The sequence below is a fragment of the Salvelinus namaycush genome, chromosome 33 (genome assembly GCF_016432855.1).
Source record: "Salvelinus namaycush isolate Seneca chromosome 33, SaNama_1.0, whole genome shotgun sequence".
NCBI lineage: Eukaryota > Metazoa > Chordata > Actinopteri > Salmoniformes > Salmonidae > Salvelinus > Salvelinus namaycush.
Genome location: NC_052339.1, coordinates 7,586,113 through 7,613,870, shown reverse-complemented (window position 1 = coordinate 7,613,870; position 27,758 = coordinate 7,586,113). Strand labels below are relative to the sequence as shown.

At 42.0% G+C, this 27,758-nt stretch overlaps 1 protein-coding gene across 1 annotated transcript; it reads right to left on the bottom strand.

Annotated features, from left to right (window-relative positions):
* Positions 1–8,662: 8,662 nt before the first annotated feature.
* On the bottom strand, positions 8,663–9,679 carry LOC120028003 (melanocortin receptor 4-like). Its single transcript, XM_038973115.1, has one exon. It carries the CDS (start codon positions 9,677–9,679, stop codon positions 8,663–8,665), a length of 1,017 nt encoding a protein of 338 aa, XP_038829043.1.
* Between the last annotated feature and the right edge of the window lie 18,079 nt (positions 9,680–27,758).

The window sequence follows — 27,758 nt, the reverse complement described above, 5'->3', positions numbered from 1 at the left end:
CGCTCCGCCCGTGCCGGGCGAATGTGGATATTGAGCCTAAGGGAGAGGTGCTAGTGGTATGCACCAGATCTCCAGTGCTCACCCACAGCTCGGTTCAACCTGTGCCTGCACTCTGGAGGGTCCGGGCTAAAGTGGTCATCCAGCCTGGAGGAGTGGTGCCAAGGCTGCGCACCAGAGCTCCAGTGCTCCCCCACAGCCCGGTCCTTCCGGTGCCTCCTCTACGCACCAAGCCTCTTGTAGGTCTCCCCAGCCTGGTGGGTCCTGTGGCAGCCCCACGCACCAGGCTGTCTCTCTGTCTTCTCCCTCCAGGTCCGCCCGTCTGTCCTGAGCTGCCGGAGCCGCACGTCTGTCCTGAGCTTTCGGAGCCGCCCTTCACTCCGGGGCTGCGGGAGTCGCCCTTCGCTGCCAGAGTCTCCCGTCTATTCGGGGCCCACTGCTAGGGTCCCCAATCCGGGGTCGGTGGCGAGGGTCGCCGCTCCAAAGGCGCCACATAAGTGGGGCAAGACTATGGTGGAGTGGGGTCCACGTCCCGCACCAGAGCCGCCACCGCGGTGAAATGCCCACCCAGACCCTCCTATATAGGTTCAGGTTTTGCGGCCGGAGTCCGCACCTTTGGGGGGGTACTGTCACGTTCTGACCTTAGTTCCTTTTTTATGTCTTTATTTTAGTTTGGTCAGGGCGTGAGTTGGGGTGGGCATTCAATGTTGATATTCTATTTTTTGTTCTGTGTGTTATATTTCTATGTGTTTGGCCTAGTATGGTTCTCAATCAGAGGCAGGTGTCGATCGTTGTCTCTGATTGAGAATCATACTTAGGTAGCATCTTTTCCCACTATGGGTTGTGGGTAGTTAATTTCTGTGTCTGTGTTTCACCATACAGAACTGTTTCGGTTGTTTGTTCGTGTTTTTGTTATTGTGTTCATTTGATTTATTAAAAATGTAATTATGTACACTTACCACGCTGCACATTGGGCCGATATTTCCTACTCCTCCTCAGACGAAGAGGAGAATCGTTACATTCGTTCTTCCGGTTTTAAAAAGCTTAATTACCAGGGGTCATTGAGAGAGCACTTTTTTGTTAACAGCACTTATTGCACTTTGCACTTGCACTTTTTGTATTATTTCCAGCATGAAATTAAGTATATATTTTTTTCATCTCAGCCTGCTTGGTTTTCCTTTTTATGGACTGAGTGCAGGCTGAGATGAAAAAAATATACTTAATTTCATGCTGGAAATAATACAAAAAGTTACCTGCTAAATTCTATTCTTATTTGTTCTCCATTTATATATCCTAGAAAGTCATACTCAATTGTTGAACTTTGGTCTACAGACAATTACAATCCGTTAGGGGCAGATGGAAAGGTTAAATGAACTGCAGTGGGCGAATGGCAGTCCACAGCTGAGATTAGATTTGAGATTAGATTGCCATTTATTGTCATACAAGAAGAGATTCTTACCACAGCTCTCACATTACATACAGCATGACTGTGTTTGCTAGTGACAAAGACATGGTTTTGGTAATTAAAGTACATTCTTATGTATTTAACCAAGTTTAATCCTAAATGAAAACGTGACTTGTTTCAGGAAGCTAGGTATATGTGCCACTTAGCTATTTCATAGAACGGGCATTTGATTGCAATTTCTTTAAAAAAAAAAATTGGAATAAATGCGTTCTGGAACGTGTGAACTTCCATGTGCCTTAACACACCTGTATTCCATCTGTAAATGCAAATACAATTGTTATTATGAGCCTAGTTGGTTTAGCCACGCAAAAAGACAGGAATCTTCTCACTAGCCGTGATTGGCTGACATGGGTGGGCTGGACATGCCGAGAGAGAGTTTGGATTGGGCTGCATTGTAGCACGCTTCTGTCTATAACATGAGCTGCTCGTTATGTGTAGATAATCATTGCTACCACAGCTTTTTTGAAAGATATAACGTTAGCCATGGAGAAGTGCAAATGTGTTGCTACTGCTCTCAACAACATTGCTGTCCTGAATTTAGCAGGCATTATCGACAAAGATCAGTGGGAAAATTTCTGCAAACAGCCAGTGTGAACCGGAGTTACCTGACACAATGAGCCAAAAAAGCTGTAGCTACAAACAAAACTAAAGTGGTTCCAGACTCTTAGACTCCAGTAAGAGTCTAACTACATTTTCAGATATTATACATTTCTAATTTTGTCAGAAATAAACTTGATTTTTGATTTTTTTTATATTTATATTTTTGATATTTGATATAGCGTGTAAATACCAGAGACGATAATGTGAAGGACAACATGACCTGCACCAAAGTCAGATTAGGATATAGGCCAAGGACTAGATGGGGTATTTTTACCTGGAGTTTTCCTTATTGTAGGCTACTACTTTCACCACTTTTACCTTACTGCTGTTTAGCACATGGCCTCACATGTGAATCCTTAAAGAGATGGGTGGGGCTAAGACTTAAGAGGGTGTGAACGATGCTGAATAGGTGTAGACAAAGTTCCAGCGATAGGTGTAGACAAAGTTCCAGCGATTCAAAGTTCATGATTCTGTCCCTTGGCAGCAAAATCTGCACAGCTGGCATGGTTGTATCCCCATACATATATATAACATTCTATTGGTTGCAAGAATTTTGTATAATAATTGAAATTGAAAAATTCAAAGTTTTGAAAAGTTTTGGTTTTGCGTATCAGTTCATAAACCATGTGCTGTGGAATCGGGAAACATCGAAAATCTCTTCCCAACTATTTTGCGATCTACAGTGAGCAGAACAAGTATTTGATAGGTTCAAGCCAGCGCATGTCCAGGCCGGTCTGAAGTTTGCCAATGACCATCTGGATGATCCAGAGGAGGAATGGGAGAAGGTCATGTGGTCTGATGAGACAAAAATAGAGCTTTTTGGTCTAAACTCCACTCGCCGTGGTTGGAGGAAGAAGAAGGATGAGTACAACCCCAAGAACACCATCCCAACCCGTGAAGCATGGAGGTGGAAACATCATTCTTTGGGGATGCTTTTCTGCAAAGGGGACAGGATGACTGCACCATATTGAGGGGAGGATGGATGGGGCCATGTATCGCGAGATCTTGGCCAACAACCTCCTTCCCTCAGTAAGAGATTTGAAAATTAATGCAAATTAATTACTTAAAAATCATACAATGTGATTTTCTGTTTTTTTGTTTTAGATTCCGTCTCTCACAGTTGAAGTGTACCTATGATAAAAATTACAGACCTCTACATGCTTTGTAAGTAGGAAAACCTGCAAAATCGTCAGTGTGTCAAATACTTGTTCTCCCCACTGTATATGGCACAGCTGTCAATTTTTTTGGTCCTTAAATGAAACTGATATACTTTTTTATTTATCACAATTTTCTTTAACCAATTTTGGTCTTTAATTAAGAGCCAACAGACAAGATCCTTACTTTTTCCATCTTCCAATTCCATTTTTGCAGTAATGCTGAAATTAGTGAAACACTATTTGTGATGGTGCTCTTGGTCGTATGTACTGTACATGCATGAAATGTTCATTATGGAAAACATATATCACACTCAGGTACAGGATGGCAACAACAACTGCCCGAGGTACACCAGGAACGCACAATCCTTCCATCAGCGCTCAGACTGTCCGCAATAGGCGGAGAGAGGCTGGACTGAGGGCTTGTAGGCCTGTTGTAAGGCAGTTCCTCACCAAATATCACCGGCAACAACGTCGCCTATGGGCATAAACCCACCGTCACTGGACCAGACAGGACTGGCAAAAAGTGCTCTTCACTGACGAGTTGCAGTTTTGTCTCATCAGGGGTGATGGTTGGATTTGCGTTTATCGTTGAAGGAATGAGCGTTACACCAAGGCCTGTACTCTGGAGCGGGATCAATTTGGAGGTGGAGGGTCCGTCATGGTCTGGGGTGGTGTGTCACAGCATCATCGGACTGAGCTTGTTGTTATTGCAGGCAATCTCAACGCTGTGCATTACAGGGAAGACATCCTCCTCCCTTATGTGGTACCCTTCCTGCAGGCTCATCCTGACATGACCCTCCAGCATGACACTGCCACCAGCCATACTGCTCGTTCTCTGCGTGAGTTCCTGCAAGACAGAAATGTCTGTGTTCTGCCATTGCCAGCGAAGAGCCCGGATCTCAATCCCATTGAGCACGCCTGGGACCTGTTGGATCGGAGGGTGAGGGCTAGGGCCATTCCCCCAGAAATGTCCGGGAACTTGCAGGTGCCTTGGTGGAAGAGTGGGGTAACGTCTCACAGCAAGAACTGGCAAATCCGGTGCAGTCTATGAGGAGGAGATGTACTGCAGTACTTAATGCAGCTGGTGGCCACACTAGATACTGACTGTTACTTTTGATTTTGACCCCCCCTTTGTTTTGGGACACGTTATTAGTCACATGTCTGTGGAACTTGTTCAGTTTATGTCTCAGTTGTTGAATCTTATGTTCATAGAAATATTTACACATGTTAAGTTTGCTGAAAATAAACGCAATTGACAGTGAGAGGACATTTCTTTTTTTGCTGAGTTTTTTTATTTTTTTATTTCACCTTTATTTAACCAGGTAGGCCAGTTGAGAACAAGTTCTCATACGTTCTCACAACTGCGACCTGGCCAAGATAAAGCATAGCAGTACGACAAAAACAACAACACAGAGTTACACATAAACAAACTTACAGTCAACAACACAAAATAAAATAAAAATAGAAAGATATATGTACAGTGTGTGCAAATGTAGAAGAGTAGGGAGGTAGGCAATAAATAGGCCATAGAGGCAAAAATAATGACAATTTAGGATTAATACTGGAGTGATTTATATGCAGATGGTGATGTGCAAGTAGAGATACTGGGGTGCAAAAGAGCAAGAGGGTAAGTAATAATATGGGGATGAGGTAGTCGGGTGTGCTATTTACAGATTGGCTGTGTACAGGTACAGGTACAGCTTAAAGTTAGAGAGAGATATAAGACTCCAGCTTCAGAGATTTTGGCAATTTGTTCCAGTCATTGGCAGCAGAGAACTGGAAGGAATGGCGGCCAAAGTAAGTGTTGGCTTTGGGGATGACCAGTGCAATATACCTGCTGGAGCGCGTGCTACGGGTGGGTGTTGCTATGGTGACCAGTGAGCTAAGATAAGGCTGGGCTTCAACTAGCAAAGACTTATAGATGACCTGGAGCCAGTGGGTTTGGCGACGGATATGTAGTGAGGGCCAGCCAACGAGAACATAGAGGTTGCAGTGGTGGGTAGTATATGGGGCTTTGGTGACAAAATGGATGGCACTGTGATAGGCTACATCCAGTTTGCTGAGTAGAGTGTTGGGGGGTATTTTGTAAATGACATCGCCGAAGTCAAGGATCGGTGACAGTCAGTTTTACGAGGGTATGTTTGGCGGCATGAGTGAAGGAGGCTTTGTTGCAAAATAGAATGCCGATTCTAGATGTAATTTTGGATTGGATATGCTTAATGTGAGTCAGGAAGGAGAGTTTACAGTCTAACCAGACACCTAGGTATTTGTAGCTGAGTTTTTATCTGTTCCTCTTCATTGGACAGCAGGCTGTGTTTACATTGTTGATAGAATCAGGCCATTGGCTGCCTTTATCATGAGGGGTGTGTACGTGTGTTCTGATTAGTTCCAACTTTAGTCCTTCGGCAAATTTGCCTGAGTATTGAAATGTAGTTATGAAAAAATTAGCAAGAATTGAATGTGCCAACAAATGTAATAGTCATCATAAGAATGTTTTCCTGTCTGGGATACACTGGGATCGATCAACTTAACATTTTAAGGCTTTGGCCCACCACCTAATAGGTGAATAGTGTAAACTTTTTCATATATTTGCTGACACCCTAGAGTGGAGTAGTCTATCTAGCTACATAAAACACGCTCCTCTGCAAAAATGCCTTCCCCGATGTTGGTAACAAGGTGGAACTTATTTAAATTAGGGAAGAGAATATCATGATAACATCAATGTATTAAAATGAGAGTTAGGCTGATGTCACCCTATTCCCTTAATACTTGTATTAATGTGTCATTTGTCAGACTTCGATCTGGTTTCATCCAAATATCAAATTTAATGAAGAACATGATTATGACATTTCTGACAACATAGTCACTTTGTAGATCATTTAGGGAAATTCATTACTTATTACATAGTTGACTGCAACAAACATGTCTCTGGCACTAACAAAGGCAGTCATGGGTGGTAACTTAACAAGTCACTTGAAATCAAAGGCACTCTGGGAAATATTTGAATAAGGTTTTACACGAAGCAGTATGTTAATTTAACACTTGTTTTACACGAAGCAGTATGTTAATTTAACACTTGTTTAACACTTGTGTATATAATGGTCCAACTCTTTCAGTGTTGATTTAACACTCTCAGTGTTGACTTAACGCTGGAGAATTTGCTGTGTATGCTGTCAAATCCTCACACATGTTTGTAGTTTGACCAGCTGTTTTCAGCAACTGATATTGTTGAATTCAGTTGTCGTATTGGCAGGTTTGCTAGCAACAATATGCAATTCGATCTCCTCATAATGAACAGTGTCCTTACAAGAAGGCAAACTTTTCTATGCCAGGAAAAATCACGCATCATATCAGCTCATTGTTCTGGAAGTATCCAAATTAATGTCACTAGAAAACAACTTAAATAACACAAATGCAGCTATGCGCTTCTATGGGCTATAGGAGTAAAGGCCAAATTCAATATTTTATCAAAGCACTTTTTTCATAATTTTTTTTATGCCTAAAGGGTTTCTAAAATTCAAATATCTACATGATCCATGGTATGACCATCTTAAAATAATTATGTAGGTTAGCTTAGTACCCAAATATAATTGAAAACGTTATTTACCAGTAAATGTGTGCTTTAGTATTGTTTGTTGGCACATGTGCTATAAGCAGGATACAAGTCTCAGTTCTGTAAATTACCTTGGAAAAATGTACTTCGCGAAGGGAGGAGGCGGTCGTCCATTATCTCCAAGGTGAAGTACACAGTACAGAACGACGGCATTATCACTTACCTACATAACACAGGTGCTACAAAAAACAAGTTGCTTTTCTTTCTTTTACATCACAGTGCAAACTATTTAAGGCCACAACAACAAACAACATCATATTAAGATAAAAACACATACTCACATAGTTTCAACTTTAGAATAAAGAGCAAAATAGACATTCATAGATAAGAAGTTAAATGTACACTTTACACTGCAAATGATTATCCAAGCACTTGATAAATGCGTATTGAGGACGAATTAAAAATATAGATGAGAGTACGTCTTTGTCATGTAAGTGTGCCTGTTTAAATGCACATGTCCACACAAACATATTTTTTTTTAAATAAGCAGCATAGGTAGATTTTAAGCAAATTACATTCCACTCCCCTGACAGGCTTCATTCTCAACACAAGTAATTTCAATAAGTGCTTGTTTTAGAGACAGAACGTAGAAAACAGTTTTACATAACTCTCCCCTTGTACTGTAAAAAAATGCATACCCTCCCCCCTCATTGAGTTAACTCAAAAATAATGGTTACGACCACAAATAACAATAACTGTAGAGACCCTGTGTTTATAAACGGGGACATCGACTTTGCAGGCTTTTTGTGGCACTCTGTTGCCTATCAGCTATTCCTCTTTGTTCTTGTGGATTTTTATGGAAAATTGGTGCAGCTTTGGGTTAGAGGAGACTTTAAAGGGTTCAGCTATGCTGCTGTGAATTTATTCTACAAATCACTGTGTTTGGATGTTTATGTACAACAGAAGCCTGTACAGTTTGCTCGCAATGTCCAATTGCAACAGCATGTTTTTGAAACGGGAGGTGAATGATCTGTTTGAAGCTTTCCATCTTTCAAACTCTCAGAGTATGATATAGTGTGCAATTTAAGTGCTATATGTTATCCTTCAAAAATACTATAGTGCATCGGCAGCTGCCACTCAGTTCTTCAAATATCTTTAAAAATGTTAAATATTCTAATATAAATATTCAATATCTATCTTCTTTTCTCATATCGTCATCATACTGTATCTTCTCACATTGTGGTTCAGTTACTTTTTTCCAGGACAAACAAAAGTATGCCTTATTGTGCTGAAAATAATGTATGTGTATGTAAACCAACCTACCTCCTCGGCAAGCCGAGCCATAGTAACCAGAACCAATTTAGAGGAACTACTTTTTAATAATTTACAGCAGTGTTCTGGAGCACTGGGCAGGACGAGGATAAATCAGTTCTCACCAATCACAATTAGGCGGTTTCTTTCATGTGAGGAGAGGCAGATGCTTCCTCAGCAGTCGTCACCCTCAACTTCCACCATACTGTAGTCGTTACACCATACTGTACATGTAACCGTTGTTAGGCTACCTACCTACGAGTGTTGGGCCAGTAACCGAAGGATCAAATACCTGAGCCGACAAGGGGAAAAATCTGTTCATGTGCACTTGAGCAAGGCACTTAAACCTAATTCTCTCCAAGGGCTCTGTACTACTATGGCTGACCCTGTAAAGCAACACATTTAAACTGCACCTATCTGGTGTCAATAAAAACATCCGATCTTATTTACACCGTTACGCCATAATGTAGCCTATACAACCTCTCAGCTCTTTCATGTGACGAGACACAGACGCAGATGCTACCTCAGCAGTTGTCACACTTACTGGGTCTCTGACAGATGCCCAGCTTGTTCGGTAGTTCAATATTTCCCGGGCAGCTCGCACACACACAGGTTTGGCAGGCTGTACCAGCAGAAGATCTCCTTAAAGGTCTTCCTCATCTCTTGGCTCCTGAAGGCGTAGATCAGTGGGTCGATGACAGAGTTACACATGATGAGGATGAGGTACATGTTGAAGTGCGACATGAAGCAGGCGCAGTAGGGGTTCCTGGGGCATGATATCATGAGGATGAGGTGGAGGAAAAAGGGAGCCCAGCACACTACGAACACGCCCAGGAGGATGGTGAGGGTGATGGCGCCCTTCATGTTGGCACGCTGGCGGATGGGAACGTTCCCGGGCAGCACGGCGATCCTCTTTATGTGCAGGCGGGCCAGCATGAACATGTGGACGTAGAGCGAGGCCATGAGCGCCAGCATGGTGAAGAACATGGTGATGAGGCAGATGAGGACCGTGGTGCTCTCAGAGTAGATAATGAAGAGCACGCCCGATGCCACACAACACGACCAGATGCACGCGATTACCGCCATCGCTCGTTTTACCGTCACAATGTTATGGTAGCGCAGCGCGTAGAATATGGTGATGTAGCGGTCTATGGCGATGGCCAAGAGACTACAGATTGACGCCAGCAGTGAGCTACAGATCATGGAGTCGAACACGTTGTCCATGCTCTTTATGAGCGACCCGGAGATGGTCAAGTTGCCGCCGTTGATCAGGGCGATGACGATGGTCTCGGAGGCGTTGGAGACGCTGACCAGCATGTCTGCCACAGCCAAAGAACAGATGAATAAGTACATGGGAGAGTGGAGATTCTTATTCTTGATGATGGCGGCAATCACCAGGATGTTCTCCAATAAACTGACTATCCCCAGTGTGAGAAAGACCTCGGTAGAGATGAGGAGCTGCTCGTAACATCCCGTTGAGGAGTCCTTGATACCAACGCCCTCTGAGTCTTTGTTGAGGGTTCCCAGAGTCCCAGCAGTGCTGAGGTTCCTGGTATAGCCCACAGAGATCAACCCTTGGTGGTCTGTGGAATTCATCACGTAGTTGTTAGTTCTCTTAGTTGGATCTTGTAGTGTTTAAGTGAAACTTTATTGTCCCCATTCTGCTGTCGTGTTGTCTTTCTTTGCTGTGAAAGAACAGCTCAGTGGATGTAGTCAGAGTCTAGCGTCGGGCAGGTGGTGGAAAACAGAATAAATCCCAGATCCTCTCTTTTGCGTCAGCCAGCCCCCAAACTGATCAAGCAGTCATTTTCTCCAGACATCTGCTGATGTTAGCCTTCCTTAGCACCTGGCACTCTGCACTGCTATCAACTGACAGCCTCCAAAAGAAAGTGAAAGAAAGGAAAAGATAGATAGATGGATAGATAGATAGTGGGGATGGGGGAAAGATGAAAATAGAGAGATGAAAGAATGAGACAGGTAGGGAACGGAGAATGCCAAAGATTATAAAACGAGAGATGAATTAAAAAGTGTGTAAAACAGAAAGGTGAAATGGAGATAAGAATAGAGAGAAGGAGTGACGATAAAGAAAGCAGCAGATTGAGAGAGCATGGCAGAGAACGAAAGAACAGGAGCTGAGTTGATCGGTGACAGGAGTCTGAACCTCAGCAATGGAGAGACCAGAGTGGAGCAGAACACATGCAGGCAGATTACTTTGCAGACTACAGAATCTCCTCCCTCTCCTTCCAGTGTTATACAGTCAAGCACGAACCTCCTCACAGCCTCGCCCACCCAGCCCTGTCAGCCAATCAGCTCACACAAGGAGGGTGGGGCAAGCTGTCATGCTGGTGTTGATAGAAACACATGGCACAGCAGATTTAAATGTCATGTTTTTTATTAAATTGGATGATATTTGGATGAAACCAGATTAAAGTATGATGACCAAAGCATGACAAATGACTGTTGCTTCTACATTTATCAAGTTTGATCATAAAGTTACTGGGCCCCTCCCCCATGTCAAACACGGATTAATTATTAAGGACACAAGGTGACATATTTACTGGCTAGTTAAGTCTTCAGCCTGCATGGAATGAAGGGGGGGAGGGTTGTTCAAAACTCTGAGACAGTTGTCAAGACAACACATCAGTCAGTGCTGCTGTGAACGACATCATAAAATACACCCACAAAAATATGTTATTGTTGTTGATGCAGTTTCAGTGTTCTTTGAGTTGCTTCATGGATCACCAAATTTGGTTGAGAGGATTTTACTGCAACACTGCTCACTGCATCCAAGTTGCTTGACAGGGGTGTTTCAAAGAACTATCATTCAAGGTGAGCTCAAGAATATAAGCTCACCGCCCACTCTGTCTTTTCTAACTTCCTGGTAGTTAGTCATAAAAGATAAAGTACATTTCATATTGACTGTTCAGGACCTTTAAGAATGAAGGAGTTGTGGATTATAACAGTGCAGTTGCCTAGCTTGTTTTAGAAAACAACCATATGCATTCTTTGATTATTTTCTTAATAGTTTATCTTTATTCCCATTTAACAGAGACCGAACACTCTGGACTGGAAAGGATTAAAAAAAAAACTTTGTAATGTTATTGCCTCAGTTATTTGAATAGATTAATTATTTGTAAACCAGTGAGTCGCATAATTGCCTCGCAAAGAGAATATTATGTCCCAAATGGCACTATATTCCCTTTAAAGTGCACTACTTTTGACCAAAACCTATGGGCCCTCATCAAAAGTAATGCACTAAATAGGGAATAGGATGCCATTTTGGACACATACTGAACCAAGTGAAGTGCACAAGAATTATAATTAAGTTCCAAGTTCAATAATGTAAGCCTTGTTTATCTGACCCAAATCCTCTAATATGGCACATATCATGTGTAAGTCCTAAATTACACCCTATTCCATTTACAGTGTGCCCTGGTAAAAAGTAGTGCTCTATAAAGTGAATAGAGTGCCATTTGGAAGGTACAGATGTTCACGGAGATGGGCGAGGACAGTGATCTGAATCCAAAACGTGTCACTAGCTGCCAAAGTTATGGTTATCTGTCCCCACCTGAAGTGTGTATGTGTGTATGTGTGTGTGTATTTGTGTGCATGCGTGCATGTGTATGAGGGCAGAGATAGAGACACTGAGGGGCTGAGAATGTGTGTGAATAACATCTATGTACATCAGTGCTAAATCTGCATAAAATTCCATCTCATAAATAATAGTTCATTACAGATCTCTGCCATTAAACGTGGTTATGGGAAAGTGCTGAAAGTGCTAATTGATATTTCACATAACCTTTCACATATGGATTCAAATGTTCACGTGATTATTTTTCACATGAGTATTTTTAGGTGATGCCCTGCAAACAAAAAGGATTAGTTAGGATACACACAAACAGTCTTTTTTTTATACAAACAGTGACTTCAACTGACAGTTGATTACATTGTGAATGTTTATTTTTACAGTAATTATTATTCAACATATCCACACCTGGGATTTGAACTCAAAACATCTTGGTTGACAGCATATAGTTCTTCTTGACATGCCATCATGTCTGTGTCATTGACTGATTTCACCTGTACAGTCGTGGCCAAAAGTTGAGAATGACACAAATATTAATTTTCACAAAGTCTGCTGCTCCAGTTTGTATGATGGCAATTTGCATATACTCCAGAATGTTATGAAGAGTGATCAGATGAATTGCAATTAATTGAAAAGTCCCTCTTTGCCATGCAAATTAACTGAATCCCACAAAAATATTTTCACTGCATTTCATCCCTGTCACAAAAGGACCAGCTGACATGTCAGTGATTCTCTCGTTAACACAGGTGTGAGTGTTGACGAGGACAAGGCTGGAGATCACTCTGTCATGCTGAATGAGTTCGAATAACAGACTGGAAGCTTCAAAAGGAGGGTGTTGCTTGGAATCATTGTTCTTCCTCTGTCAACCATGGTTACCTGCAAGGAAACACATGCCGTCATCATTGCTTTGCACAAAAAGGGCTTCACAGGCAAGGATACTGCTGCCAGTAAGAATGCACCTAAATCAACCATTTATAGGATCATCAAGAACTTCAAGGAGAGTTGTTCAATTGTTGCGATGAAGGCTTCAGGGTGCCCAAGAAAGTCCAGCAAGCGCCAGGACCGTCTCCTAAAGTTGATTCAGCTGCGGGATCGGGGCACCACCAGTACAGAACTTCCTCAGGAAAGGCAGCAGGGAGGTGTGAGTGCATCTGCACTCACAGTGAGGTGAAGACTTTTGGAGGATGGCCTGGTGTCAAGAAGGGCAGCAAAGAAGCCACTTCTCTCCAGGAAAAACATCAGGGACAGACTGATATTCTGCAAAAGGTACAGGGATTGGACTGCTGAGGACTGGGGTAAAGTCATTTTCTCTGATGAATCCCCTTTCCGATTGTTTGGTGCTTCCGGAAAAAGCTTGTCCGGAGAAGACAAGATTTTTGGGATGTTTTGGGATGAATTGGACCGCAGAGTGAAGGAAAAGCAGACAACAAGTGCTCAGCATATGTGGGAACTCCTTCAAGACTGTTGGAAAAGCATTCCTCATGAAGATGATTGAGGGAATGCCGAGATTGTGCAAAGCTGTCAACAAGGCAAAGGGTGGAAACTTTGAAGAATCTCAAATACAAAATATATTTTAATTTGTTAACACTTTTTTGTTTACTACATGATTCCATATGTGTTATTTCATAGTTTTGATAACTTCACTATTATTCTACAATGTAGAAAATTGTAAAAATAAAGAAACTCTGCAATGAGTAGGTTTCTCCAAACTTTTGACTGGTACTGTATAACATTAAATATTCATTGGTATGCTGTAATATGTGACACTCACTTTTAGCAATTGCTGTAATTTTATTACAATTTAACAATAAAATACTGTATTTCTGTTTTGCTTTATATTTACAGCGGCATTGTGTAGTTTCATGTTATCATGTTGCTTTAACATGTTGTCACACATTATCACATTTACTTGGTATGTGAAACACGTGAAATGCATGAATTTTTCTGTTAGGGGACACTGTTAAATTGATGGTATGTAATGACTTGCCATGTGATAGATTGAAATCAGCAAATTGAAAAGTACCTAGTGTACATCTTCTCATTTAGAATTAAATCGCACAGTACAGTTTGAAGTGTTGGATTTTATCCAGATTTTAAACCAAAACTAGGTTCTGTAACTTGAAGCATTAAACTTTTACATTGAATCATTTATAGGCAATATTTTTATGCTTTCCGTAGCAAAGATAGTAACACAAATATAAACTCAAGAAATGAATGCTGTAATACCAAATAATTTATAGGTGACATGTTTGGAATGTTTTTCATTCCATAGCTAAAAATAACATAAGTATAAGCTCATTAGCCTAGTCCCAGATTTGTTTGTGCTATAATTGTTCTCCTCGCCATGCCAAACAAAGGAGTGGCATGATGCCACAAACAGACTGGTACCCAGGCTACAAACTCATGATAGAAACAGAACTGTCCAGTGAGGTATAGTGATTATCGACAAACAATCAAATTCTAATAATAATAATACAAGTAAGCCCATGTAACGACATACGCTGAGAGTCGGGAAGCAAGTTCAGGGAGTGAATACATTTAATTAATAAATTAATAAATAAACAAACAAAAAACACAAACAGCCCACCAACATCAAACAAATACAGAAACAATAACATGTGGGGAAGGAACCAAAGGGAGTGACATAAATAGGGCAGGTAATCAAGGAGGTGATGGAGTCCAGGTGAGTGTCAATAAGCGCTGGTGCGCGTGATGATGGTGACAGGTGTGCATAATAATCAGCCGTCCGGTGACCTAGAGGCCAGAGAGGGAGTATATGTGACAGCCCATGATGAATCCATGGGCAGTGGCTGGAATGTTTTACTGGGCTACATATAGGAAGAACACACATACACATGCGTCATCACGGGCTTTCTGAGGGTCTGTTAGTCCTACCTTATAAAAGATGACTTGTTCGGATGTGAATGACATAACAATGCACCCAAGGCTATAGTACAAAGATTGATTTCCGATTTAGATTTGTTTATTTGCGTGTAGACATGCAGCTATTTAATTAAAGCAAAGGCCAGCTATTCAAAGCAATAGTCAAAACAGTACTTTTTTACGTAACCATCTAGCTTACTGCTAAATGTCATGACTGCTATCTCACACACATCCAAATATGATGATGGTATATAATATGGTCCCATGTGGCTCAGTTGGTAGAGCATTGGACTTGCAAGGACAGGGTTGTGGGTATGAACATGTATGCTGTTGCTCTGGATAAGAGCTTCTGCTAAATGACTGTAATGGAATTCGCTCGCCTGCGGCAAATCTATCCCTTTGTGGAAGGTCATGACTGCTGTAAAACTAAGCAAGGCAAGTGATTGCTACTATAAAAGTACTTTATGACAAATACTGTAAAAAATCTATAAAAATGATCTGTACATGCGATGCTGCCTGACATTTACATTTAGATGATTTAGCGGTATACAGAGCGACTCAAGGAACAAGTAAAGTGACTCCTTCCATTACCTTTGTGAAACGCTGGTTCCAGGTCTGTGCCTTCAAACCCACACTCAGGGCATAACCGAGAGATTTGGGTCATTCCACCAGTTCGGTGCCTTTTGAAATGTGTAAATTGGTGACAACAAATGTTTGATTTCACCTCATTTTCACACTCTGTCATAAAAAGCACATGTTCAACTTAATAAAAAAAAACATGTTTTCCCATCAAGAGGTTAAATAAAAAAACAACTCTAGTAAGTGCCTATTAAGTGCCAAATAAAGTAGCTTGGTTGTCACGTTCCTGACCGGTTTTCTGTTATTTTGTATGTGTTTGACGGTCAGGGCGTGAGTTTGGGTGGGTAGTCTATGTTATGTGTTTCTATGTTGGTTTAAGGGTGACCTGATATGGCTCTCAATTAGAGGCAGGTGGTTTTCATTTCCTCTGATTGAGAGCCATATTAAGGTAGGTGTTTTCACAGTGTTTGTTGTGGGTGGTTGTCTCCTGTGTCAGTATATGTTACGCCACGCGGGACTGTTTCGGTTTCGTTTGTTCGTTCGTTTTATGTAGTCAGTTTTCCTGTTCTTGCGTTCTTCGTATTTCATGTAAGTTCGTCCTCCAGGTCTGTCTACGTCGTTTGTTGTTTTGTAATTATTCAAGTGTTCGTCGTGTTTTCTGTTTTGTTGATTAAAAATCATGTCTTATCACAACGCTGCATTTTGGTCTAATCCTTGCTACTCCTCTTCGGATGAGGAGAAGGAGGAAGCCCGTTACATTGGTAGACCGTAACAGGGTGGACTATTTCATCATTGTGACAGGAGAAATGGTAGCTTGTTGTGTGCAACAGGGAAGGGCAATTGAATGCAAGCTTCACACAAAATAATGTAATCATTAAAACATTTCTATCATGTCTATCTATGGGTAACAGGATTGACATGTTATGCTCGACCCACTCAGTTTTCCACCAGAAATGGCCAAAAAGAGTAGAACCAGCTCAGCTCACCTGCTTTTACACTCTGATTTGACTATTAGATTATTTAAAAAGGAATAGTTTCACCATATTAAAACGAGAGTTCAGTTCACGTAACAGGGTTGACCTTAAAATGAATCACTAATCACAAATAAATAATACTTTTCAGAAATTACTTTGTCAAAGCAACATTATAATTAGAGCTTTACAATGATGGTGAAAACTTGGGTTGAATGTCGCGGTTAAGTGGGTTATTAAAATCTTCCTGGTAGTCACATATTGTGCATGGAGGGATCTGTCAAAATGCTGAACTTTGGCACTTTAGCACGTTATTATTCATATAACAAATCTGATTTATTGAATTCTCCATGTGGTCTATATTAAAGGACACCATTGAACATAACAGGCTTTTAAAATGCAATATTGGTGCACAATTTCTACTTAAAATATAAACGGGAACCAAAAGGTACTCATTTCATGGAGTAATCCATGTCCTCTAGCTCCTCCCTCTGCCTTGAGGGTTGGTTTTATAGGCAAAAACCTGAAACAAGCAACTTCATCACTTTTAAGTGATGCTGGAAAAAGCTGAGAAGTAGGAATTGTCAAAAGCTGTCAAATGTCTCTCACAATCATTAGGCTGAACATTTGAAGCATAAGGATGTTCTTGGGAGCGCTATGGGGGAGCTTAGTCAAATCAATGGGGTGTTTCAGCCTCTCCAAGCTAGCACATGGATAAAAACACATTCTGGTTGTGCCAGGGTGAGGTGTCAGCAGTTTCTCCTGACAGCCAGTCAGGCAATGTGTGTTTGCTAGGATGGATAGTGAGGTGTCCGCGTGTCCTTGCACTATGCCTTTGTCCCAGGGGTCTTGTACTGTCCACACTGTCTCTCCTGGGAGAAGAGAGCTGAGGGCCTTTGCTTGATGTTGGCTGTCAAAGTGTTTCTTTTGGCTGAACTTAGATTTTCTGTCAACTCAGAGAGGTCTGGCCACTCTTGCGTCAACAGTGAGAGCAGAGTAGGAATGGTCGTACGCAGCTTCCCGCCTTGCAACAACTCTGCTGGGCCCAGTCAATTGGTGAGGGGGGTTGATCTGTACGCTAAAAGGTAGGGGTTGGAGAATTTGCAAAGGAGCTGATTGGCAGTCTGTACTGCTTATTCGACTGCACTGTTGCTTTGGGAGAACAGTGGGCTTGAGGTTGTGTTTTTGAATCCCCAGGGCCCTCATTTATAACAGACGCATACATTTTACACTAAATATATCCATAGGCATGTTTCCCTGTATAACTCAGACCTGTAGAAAAACTGTGCGTGCGTGAACGAGCATTATAACTTTCCCTGAAAAAGGCCCATGATTCACCTTTTATGTTGACAATAACGCCCTTATTTGCTGTATACTTTGGATGTATTGGAATTAGGCCAAGACAGTATCTAAAGGAAATAGCAATGGCGGACTTGATCAAATGTCTTTGGAGGTGTTGGCAGTATGTTTTCTTTTCCAGTGACATTTGCTGTAGCCTATCTGACCGTTTCCGAAAGATGAAAACAATTGGACATTGTTGTAGACCTGAAATCAGTAATGTTTTGCTTTTTTACTTACTTATTTTACTTCACTTTTTCCCGAACCTAAATATGCTGCACTGCCTACGAATTCTGAAACATTGTCTACTTTAAAAAGTTTTTACTACAGTAGGCCTATACACTTCAATGCAAAAGATCAAGTCTCCGTTCACCTGTTAAATTCTACTGTATGTTATAAACCGCGCTCACCGTCAGATGCATAGAGCAAACACTTGAAATTATAATAGCCTATCTAATAGGCCCAATTAAATGATAGATGCGCATGGTAATTGTTGTATGGCTACTTCAGGAATATGAACTCATCATGGCCAGAAAAGGTGAGGAATTTATTCTGCAATGATTATAAGATATGCATTATGTTTCTAAACAAAACATTGTCTACTTGAGAAATTAAAGTATTCAGATGTAGCCTACAAATGTCTATGGAAAAGGCCTTGACTACCATTAAACTTCGCTTCGGATCAGATCACAAAGAACAAAACACTGGAAATAGCTTATTGATTTACTACTGTGAAGTACTTTAGGTACAATTAAATGAGAGATGGGACGAATGGTAGTCTATCTGCACTTGTTGTAGGCCTATTGGCTATTTCGCGAGTAGCCTATGAAACCATCAGTCAGAAAAGGTGAGGAATTTATTCTGCAATGGTCATGGAAATGAAATATATAATAGAAAATATATTCCTATTTCTAAATATTTTAGAATGCAAATATAAAATAAATAGATTTCCGCTCTTCTCACTAACATCAAATCAAATTGCATTAGTCACATGCGCCAAATACAGTGAAATGCTTACTTACGAGCCCCTAACCAACAATGCAGTTTAAAAAAAATTAGGATAAGAATAAGAAATAAAAGTAACAAGTAATTGAAGAGCAGCAGTAAAATAAAAATAGCAAGACTATATACAGGGGGTACCGGTACAGAGTCAATGTGCGGGGGCAATGGTTAGTTAAGGTAATATGTACATGTGGGTAGAGTTATTAAAGTGACTATGCATAAATGATAAGAACAGAGAGTAGCAGCAGTGTAAAAGAAGAGGGGGGACAATGGAAATAGTCTGGGTAGCACTTTGATTAGGTGTTCAGGAGTCTTATGGCTTGGGGGTAGAAGCTGTTTCGAAGCCTCTTGGACCTAGGCGCTCCGGTACCGCTTGCAGTGTGGTAGCAGAGAGAACAGTCTGTGACTAGGGTGGCTGGAGCCTTTGACAATTTTTAGGGCCTTCCAATGACACCGCCTGGTATAGAGGTCCTGGATGGTAGGAAGCTTGGCCCCGGTGATGTACTGGGCCGTTCGCACTACCCTCTGTAGTGTCTTGTGGTTGGAGGCCGAGCAGTTGCCATACCAGGCAGTGTTGCAACCAGTCAGGATGCTCTCGAGGGTGCAGCTGTAGAACCTTTTGAGGATCTGAAGACCCAAGCCAAATCTTTTCAGTCTCCTGAGGGGGAATAGGTTTTGTCGTGCCCTCTTCACAACTGTCTTGGTGTGCTTGTACCATGTTAGTTTGTTGGTGATGTGGACACCAAGGAACTTGAAGCTCTCAACCTGCTCCACTATAGCCCCGTCGATGAGAATGGGGCCATGCTCACTCCTCTTTTTCCTGTAGTCCACAATTATCTCCTTTGTCTTGATCACGTTGAGGGAGAGGTTGTTGTCTTGGCACCACACGGCCAGGTCTCTGACCTTCACCCTATAGGCTGTCTCGTCGTTGTCGGTGATCAGGCCTACCACTGTTGTGTCATCAGCAAACTTAATGATGGTGTTGAAGTTGTGCCTGGCGGTGCTGAGTGAATAGGGTGTACAGGACGGGACTGAGCATGCACCCATGAGGGACCCTTGTGTTGAGGATCAGTGTGGCGGATGTGTTGTTACCTACCCTTATCACCTGGGGGTTGCCTGTCAGGAAGTCCAGGATCCAGTTGAAGAGGGAGGTGTTTAGTCCCAGAGTCCTTAGCTTATTGATGAGCTTTGAGGGCACTATGGTGTTGAACGCTGAGCTGCAGTCAATGAATAGCATTCTCACATAGGTGTTCCTTTTGTCCGGGTTAGAAAGGGCATCATCTGTGGATCTGTTGGGGCAGTATGCAAATTGGAGTGGGTCTAGGGTTTCTGAGATAATGGTGTTGATGTGAGCCATGACCAGCCTTTCAAAGCACTTCATGGCTACAGACGTGAGAGCTACGGGTCGGTAGTTGTTTACGCAGGTTACCTTAGTGTTCTTGGGCACAGGCACTATGGTAGTCTGCTTAAAATGTGTTGGTATTACAGATTCGAACAGGGAGAGGTTGAAAATGTCCGTGAAGACACTTGCCAGTTGGTCAGCGCATGCTCACAGTACACGTCCTGGTGATCCGTTTGGCCCTGCGACCTTGTGAATGTTGACCTGTTTAAAGGTCTTACTCACATCGGCCGCGGAGAGCATGATCACACAGTCTTCCAGAACAGCTGGTGCTCTCATGCATGTTTCAGTGTTGTTTGCCTCGAAGCGAGCATAGAAATAGTTTAGCTCGTCTGGTAGGCTCGTGTCACTGGGCAGCTCTCGGCTGTGCTTCCTTTGTAGTTTGTAATTGTTTGCAAGCCCTGCCACATCCGACGAGCGTCAGAGCCAGTGTAGTAAGATTCGATATTAGTTCTGTATTGATGCTTTGCCTGTTTGATGGGCCGACGGAGGGCATAGCGGGATTTCTTATAAGCTTCTGGGTTAGAGTCCCGCTCCTTGAAAGCGGCAGCTCTAGTCTTTAGCTCAGTGCGGACGTTGCCTGAAATACATGGCTTCTGGTTGGGGTATGTACGTACGGTCACTGTGGGGACGACGTCATCGATGCACTTATTGATGAAGCCAACAACTGATGTGGTGTACTCCTCAATGCCATCGGAGGAATCCTAAAACATTTTCCAGTCTGTGCTAGCAAAACAGTCCTGTAGCTTAGCATCTGCTTCATCTGACCACTTTTTTACTGATCTAGTCACTGGTGCTTCCTTCTTCAATTTTTGCTTGTAAGCAGGAATCAGGAGGATATAATTATGGTCAGATTTGCCAAATCTAGGGCGAGGGAGTGCTTTGTACGTGTCTCTGTGTGTGGAGTGAAGGTGGTCCAGGGTTTTTCCCCCTCTGGTTGCACAATTAACATGCTCATAGAAATTTGGCAAAACGGATTTAAGTTTACCTGCATTAAAGTCCCCGGCTCCTAGGAGCACCGCCTCTGGGTGAACGTTTTCTTGTTTGCTTGTGGTGTAATAAAGCTCATTCATTGCTGTCTTAGTGCCAACCTCTGACTGTGGTGGTATGTAAACAGCTAAGAAAAATACAGATAACGCTCTAGGTAGGTAGTGCGGTCTACAGTTTATCATGAGATACTCTACCTCAGGTGAGGAATAGCTCGAGACTTCCTTAGATATCGTGCACCAGCTGTTATTTACAAAAATACATAGTCCGTCGCCCCTTGTCTTACCAGACACCGCCATTCTATCCTGCCAGTGCAGCGTATAACCTTTTGTCAATAGGGGGGCGCTATTTTCACTTTGAAAAAAACCGTGCCCAATTTAAACGGCCTCGTACTCTTTTCTACATCATACAATATGCATATTATTATTACTATTGGATAGAAAACACTCTCAAGTTTCTAAAACTGTTTGAATTATATCTGTGAGTGAAACAGAACTCATTTGGCAGTAAACTTCCAGACAGGAAGTGAAAAATCTGAAAACGAGGCTCTGTTCCAGGGCCTGCCTATTCAATTGCCTAATATTTATGGATATGCATGCACTTCATACGCCTTCCACTAGATGTCAACAGGCAGTGGAAGGTGGAATGGGGTGTCTAGCTTGATCTGAGGTCGAATGAGAGCTCTTGGAATGACGTGACCAGGACATCCACATTGGCTTCTGAAAAGCGTTCGGTATACACGGCGGATATCTCCGGCTCTGATTTTATTTGATATATGTGATAATAACATCATAAAGTAGTTTTTTTCAACCGAGTTGTATCAGTTTTTTCAACGTTTATTGGGGGTTTTGGAATTTTCCATTCTTTGCGTCGAGAGAAGATGGGCATGTTTGCGCCACATGGCTAGCTAAGGTTGCTAATTCGACAAGAGAAAAGGACATTCTAAAACCAAACAACGATTTATTCTGCACCTAGGACTCCTTGTACAAGATTCTGATGGAAGCTCTGCAAAAGTAAGAACAATTTATGATGTTATTTCGTATTTCTGTGGAAAATGTTCATTCCTATTCTCTGCTGTTTTGGCGGGCGCTGTCTCGCTATAACGTAAGCTGTTTGTTATGGTAAAGTTATTTTTAAAAATCTAACACGGCGGTTGCATTAAGAACCAGTGTATCTTTCATTTGCTGTACAACATGTATTTTTTAGTAAAGTTTATGATGAGTTATTTGGTCAGATTAGGTGAGTGTCCAAAATATCTCCGGAGATTCTGGTGAATCGATGCTACATATTCACAATGTATAACCACGGTTTGCAGCTCTAAATATGCACATTTTCGAACAAAACATAAGTGTATTGTATAACCTGATGTTATAAGACTGTTATCTGATGAAGTTGGTCAAGGTTAGTGATTCATTTTAGCGAATGCTATCTTTGCGGTGAATAAATGCGGTTGTGTGTTTGGCTATTGTGGTAAGCTAATATAATGCTATATTGTGTTTTCGCTGTAAAACACTTAAGAAATCGGAATTATTGGCTGGATTCACAAGATGTTTATCTTTCATTTGCTGTACACCATGTATTTTTCATAAATGCTTTATGATGAGTATTTATTATTTCACGTTGCTCTCTGTAATTATTCTGGCTGCTTTGGTGATATTTTTGATGGTAGCTGCAATGTAAAACTATGATTTATACCTCAAATATGCAAATTTTCGAACAAAACATACATTTATTGTATAACATGTTATAAGACTGTCATCTGATGAAGTTGTTTCTTGGTTAGTGACTAATTATATCTCTATTTGGTCGGTTTTGTGATAGCTACCTATGCGGTAGAAACATGGTGAAAATATGCGGTTGAGTCTTTGGCTATAGTGGTTAGCTAATAGAAATACATATTGTGTTTTCGCTGTAAAACATTTTAAAAATCGGAAATGATGGCTGGATTCACAAGATGTTTATCTTTCATTTGCTGTATTGGACTTGTGATTTCATGATATTTATATGCTATTATTTACTTGTGGCGCTATGCTAGGCTATGCTAGTCAGCTTTACTGATGAGGATGCTCCCGGATCCGGGATGGGTGTTAAGTAGAAGATAACCAGCCAGCTGTATGTTGATAGTGTCGTCGTTCAGCCACGTCTCTGTGAAGTAAAAGATATTACATTTTTGAATATCCTGTTGGTAGTTTAATCTTCTGCGTAGGTCATCTATTTTATTGTCCAAAGATTGCACGTTTGCTAGCAGAATGGAAGGAAGTGGGGGTTTATTCGATTACCTACGAATTCTCAGAAGGCAGCCCCCCCCTCTGGCCCCTTTTTCTCCACCTCCTCTTCACGCAAATCACGGGGATCTGGGCCTGTTCCCGAGAAAGCAGTATATCCCGAGAAAGCAGTATATCGTTCGCGTCGGCCTCATCAGACTCCGCCAGTCCGTGGTGATTAATCGCAGTCCTGATGTCCAGAAATTATTTTTGGTCATAAGAGATGGTAGCGGCAACATTATGTACAAAATAAGAAAAAATATCAGTTATAAACAACGAAAAAAAAATTAAAATAAACAATTGGTAGGGGGCACGTAAAACATCTTTCTTCTTCTCAGGTTCCATCTTAGCTGATGATTGCATATTATTATTATATTTAGCTACCTGTTTTTTGTTATCAATAAGAGTGTTATTATACATATATTCCCTATTTGCACAAGGTTACTAGGCTACATTTGCCTTCTTAATATGCGATACTTCAACCACTAGAAACTGTGTATACTCATGGTCTAAAGTTTGCAGGAGTATATATATAGTTCCCTTGTCTTTTATGATTTGGTTCACAGAAACACTGACTCATGTGTTGACTTGACAACTGAGTCAGAGTTTTGAACGACCCTTACGTTCCATGCTGAATAAGGACCTAGAGTTGAAGTTGGAAGTTTACATAGACTTAGGTTGGAGTCATTAAAACTCGTTTTTCAACCACTCCACAAATTTCTCGTAAACAAACTGTAGTTTTGGCAAGTTTGTTAGAACATCTACTTTGTGCATGACACAAGTAATTTTCCAACAATTGTTTACAGACAGATTTCACTTATAATTCACTGTATCACAATTCCAGTGGGTCAGAAGTTTACATACACTAAGTTGACTGTGCCTTTAAACAGCTTGGAAAATTCCAGAAAATTATGTCATGGCTTTAGAAGCTTCTGATGGGCTAATTGACATGAGTCAATTGAAGGTGTACCTGTGGATGTATTTCAAGCCTACCTTCAAACTCAGTGCCTTTTTGCTTGACATCATGGGAAAATCAAAAGAAATCAGTCAAGACCTCAGAAAAAAAAGTCCGGTTCAAGTCCGGTTCATCCTTGGGAGCAATTTCCAAATGCCTGAAAGTACCACGTTCATCTGTACAAACAGTAGTACACAAGTATGAACACCATGGGACCACACAGCCATCATACCACTCAGGAAGGATACGCGTTCTGTCTCCTAGAGATGAATGTACTTTGGTGCGAAAAGTGCAAATCAATCAGAGAACAACAGTAAAGAACTGACCTTGTGAAGATGCTGGAGGAAACAGGTACAAAAGTATCTATACCAACTGTCAAACGAGTCCTATTTTGACATAACCTGAAAGGCCGCTCAGCAAGGAAGAAGCCACTGCTCCAATTTCTGCCATAAAAAAAGCCAGATTACGGTTTGCAACTGCACATGGGGACAAAGATCATACTTTTTGGAGCAATGTCCTCTGGTCTGATGAAACAAAAATAGAACTGTTTGGCCATAATGTCCATCGTTATGTTTGGAGGAAAAAGGGGAAGGCTTGCAAGCCAAAGAACACCATCCCAACCGTGAAGCATGGGGTTGGCAGCATCATGTTGTGGGGGTGCTTTGCTGCAGGAGGGACTGGTACACTTCACAAAATAGATCATGAAGAAAGGAAATTATGTGGATATATTGAAGCAACATCTCAAGACATCAGTCAGGAAGTTAAAGCTTGGTCGCAAATGGGTCTTCCAAATGGACAATGACCCCAAGCATACTTCCAAAGTTGTGGCAAAATGGCTTAAGGACAACAAAGTCAAGGTATTGGAGTGGCCATCACAAAGCCCTGACCTCAATCCCATAGACATTTTGTGGGCAGAAAAGCGTGTGCGAGCAAGGAGGCCTACAAACCTGACTCAGTTACACCCGCTCTGTCAGGAGGAATGGGACAAAATTCACCCAGCTTATTGTGGGATGCTTGTGGAAGGCTACCCAAAATGTTTGACCGAAGTTAAACAATGTAAAGGCAATGCTACCAAATACTAATTGAGTGTATTTAAACTTCTGACCCACTGGGAATGTGATGAAAGAAATAAAAGCTGAAATAATTAATTCTCTCTACTATTATTCTGACATTTCACATTCTTCAAATGAAGTGGTGATCCTAACTGACCTAAAACAGGGAATTTCTACTCGTATTAAAGGTCAGGAATTGTGAAAAACTGAGTTTAAATGTATAACAGAACATGGCCAAGATGTTCAAATGTTCATAAATGACCAGCATGGTAAATAATAATAATTACAGTAGTTGTCGAGGGTGCAGCAAGTCAGCACCTCAGGAGTAAATGGCAGTTGGCTTTTTATAGCCGATCATTAAGAGTATCTCTACCGCTCCTGCTGTCTCTAGAGAGTTGAAAACAGCAGGTCTGGGACAGGTAGCACGTCCGGTGAACAGGTCAGGGTTCCATAGCCGCAGGCAGAACAGTTGAAACTGGAGCAGCAGCACGGCCAGGTGGACTGGGGACAGCAAGGTGTCATCATGCCAGGTAGTCCTGAGGCATGGTCCTAGGGCTTAGGTCCTCCGAGAGAGAGAAAGAAAGAGAAAAAGAGAATTAGAGAGCATACTTAAATTCACACAGGACACCGGAGAAGTACTCCAGATATAACAAACTGACACTAGCCCCCCGACACATAAACTACTGCAGCATAAATACTGGAGGCTGAGACAGGAGGGGTCAGGAGACACTGTGGCCCCATCCGATGATACCCCCGGACAGGGCCAAACAGGAAGGATATTACCCCACCCACTTTGCCAAAGCACAGCCCCCACACCACTAGAGGGATATCTTCAACCACCAACTTACCATCTTGAGACAAGGCCGAGTATAGCCCACAAAGATCTCCGCCACGGCACAACCCAAGGGGGGGCGCCAACCCAGACAGTGTGTATATATATATATACATACACATACAGATTGGACTTTTTATAGATTCTTTAATCTAACCGTTATTTAACCTCTGGATCAGTGTACTGGATCAGTGTTCCAAAATCGGGACAGTTGTTGCTCAATATGTGATATTTGACTAGAATGGGTTGTAAACAACAGCCAACTTTCCGGGACATAGACATGTTTTATATAATCAGAAAGCTTAAATGATTGTTCATCTAACTGCAGTGTGCAATTTCCAGTAGCTATTGTATCGAAAAAATACCATGCTATTGTTTGAGGATAGTGCACAACAACAAAACACTTTCATCAAAGCAACTGGTTTGACACATTCACCTCTGACTGTAAATATTGTACTTGTATTCAAACGACTATTATGCTAGAGCTGTGCGCAACAGGATTCGTTCTCAGTTGAAAATCAAGTTTACGTTACGCAGCGGTTCGCTTTCACCTTCACTGTCCAAGTACACTCTGGATTGTATGGTTGACCCAACTGCTGAGTTAGAGGCGTTTGGTTGTTTTCCTTACAAACTGCTGGTTTATTGGTGCTGGGTTATTGAGATATGACCCACTGTATCATCCTGCATCCGTATGCTGGCATCCCCTTCCTGTTCGCCCTGACTGTGCCACAGGACCTTGTGCTGTTGGAGAGCAGATGCTGGAAGAGTGTGGGACTGCTGTAACAATTGTCCACATCCAAAGTGTGTCCCTTGCTGAGATGAGGAGCCAGCATGGTCATCACCACGGACCCGGGCACCCCAAGCCCCTCATAATTTTGATTGTCAGCGGTGGACACTGTGTAAAATATAATGTCCTGGACAAATCCTGTCTTCATGTCGCACATGACAAAGAACTTGACCCCAAACCTGTGCCTTTTGGAGGGTATATATTGACGGAACGCCAGCCTACCTTTCCATAACATCAGGGACTCATCAATGCATAGGTCCTTGTACGGCACAAAGACCCGACCAAATGCTGATGTCAGGCTGGTAAGAACATTTCTTATTTTGTATAACGGGTCATTTAGGATGGCAGTAGCATTGTTGACGAAATGCAGGCATCGCAACAAAACTAGGAAGCGTCTTGGAAAAAGAGGGTGGCAAAGAAGGGAGTTGCAAACATAGGATCTGTGCTCCAGTATTCTCTTAGGGAGTTATTATTTACTATCCCTATGAGAAGGACTGTCACCAGGAAGGTAATAATTTCACTAATTGTGGTTGTCACCCATTCAGCGAGTTTCCACCCCACTCCTGGCTCTCTCTTCTCTTGTAACTCCAAGGCATAGCGATTGGTCTCTGCTATGTCTCCCACCAGCTCCTCAGTGAAGCACTCCGCCTCAGTTGGAAATGGCAAGGGGCGTTGCACTCCAGACTGGGACTCATCAAAGCAAACAGCAGGGCCAGGAGGGGTGAAATGGCTGGCGGCCTTCCAGCTACCACTGAACTCCTGTACTTAATCCACTGTCGGTCTGCCTCCATCACCACCAGCATCTTCAAAGGGACCTGAGACTTCGTCAGTGGACAAGGAGTCCTCAGATTCAGGGTTCTCAATGGCTACAAGGTTGGGGGGCAGCTCCTCACTGTCAGAATCTAATTCCCGACTTTCATACTCAGGCTCATTGTCAGAATTTAAAAAAAATCTCCAGAATTTCTGCATTTGTGAGTTGTCTCCTTTTGAAAGACATTGCTAATACTATAGCTTAGCTCACTAGGCTACATATATAAAAC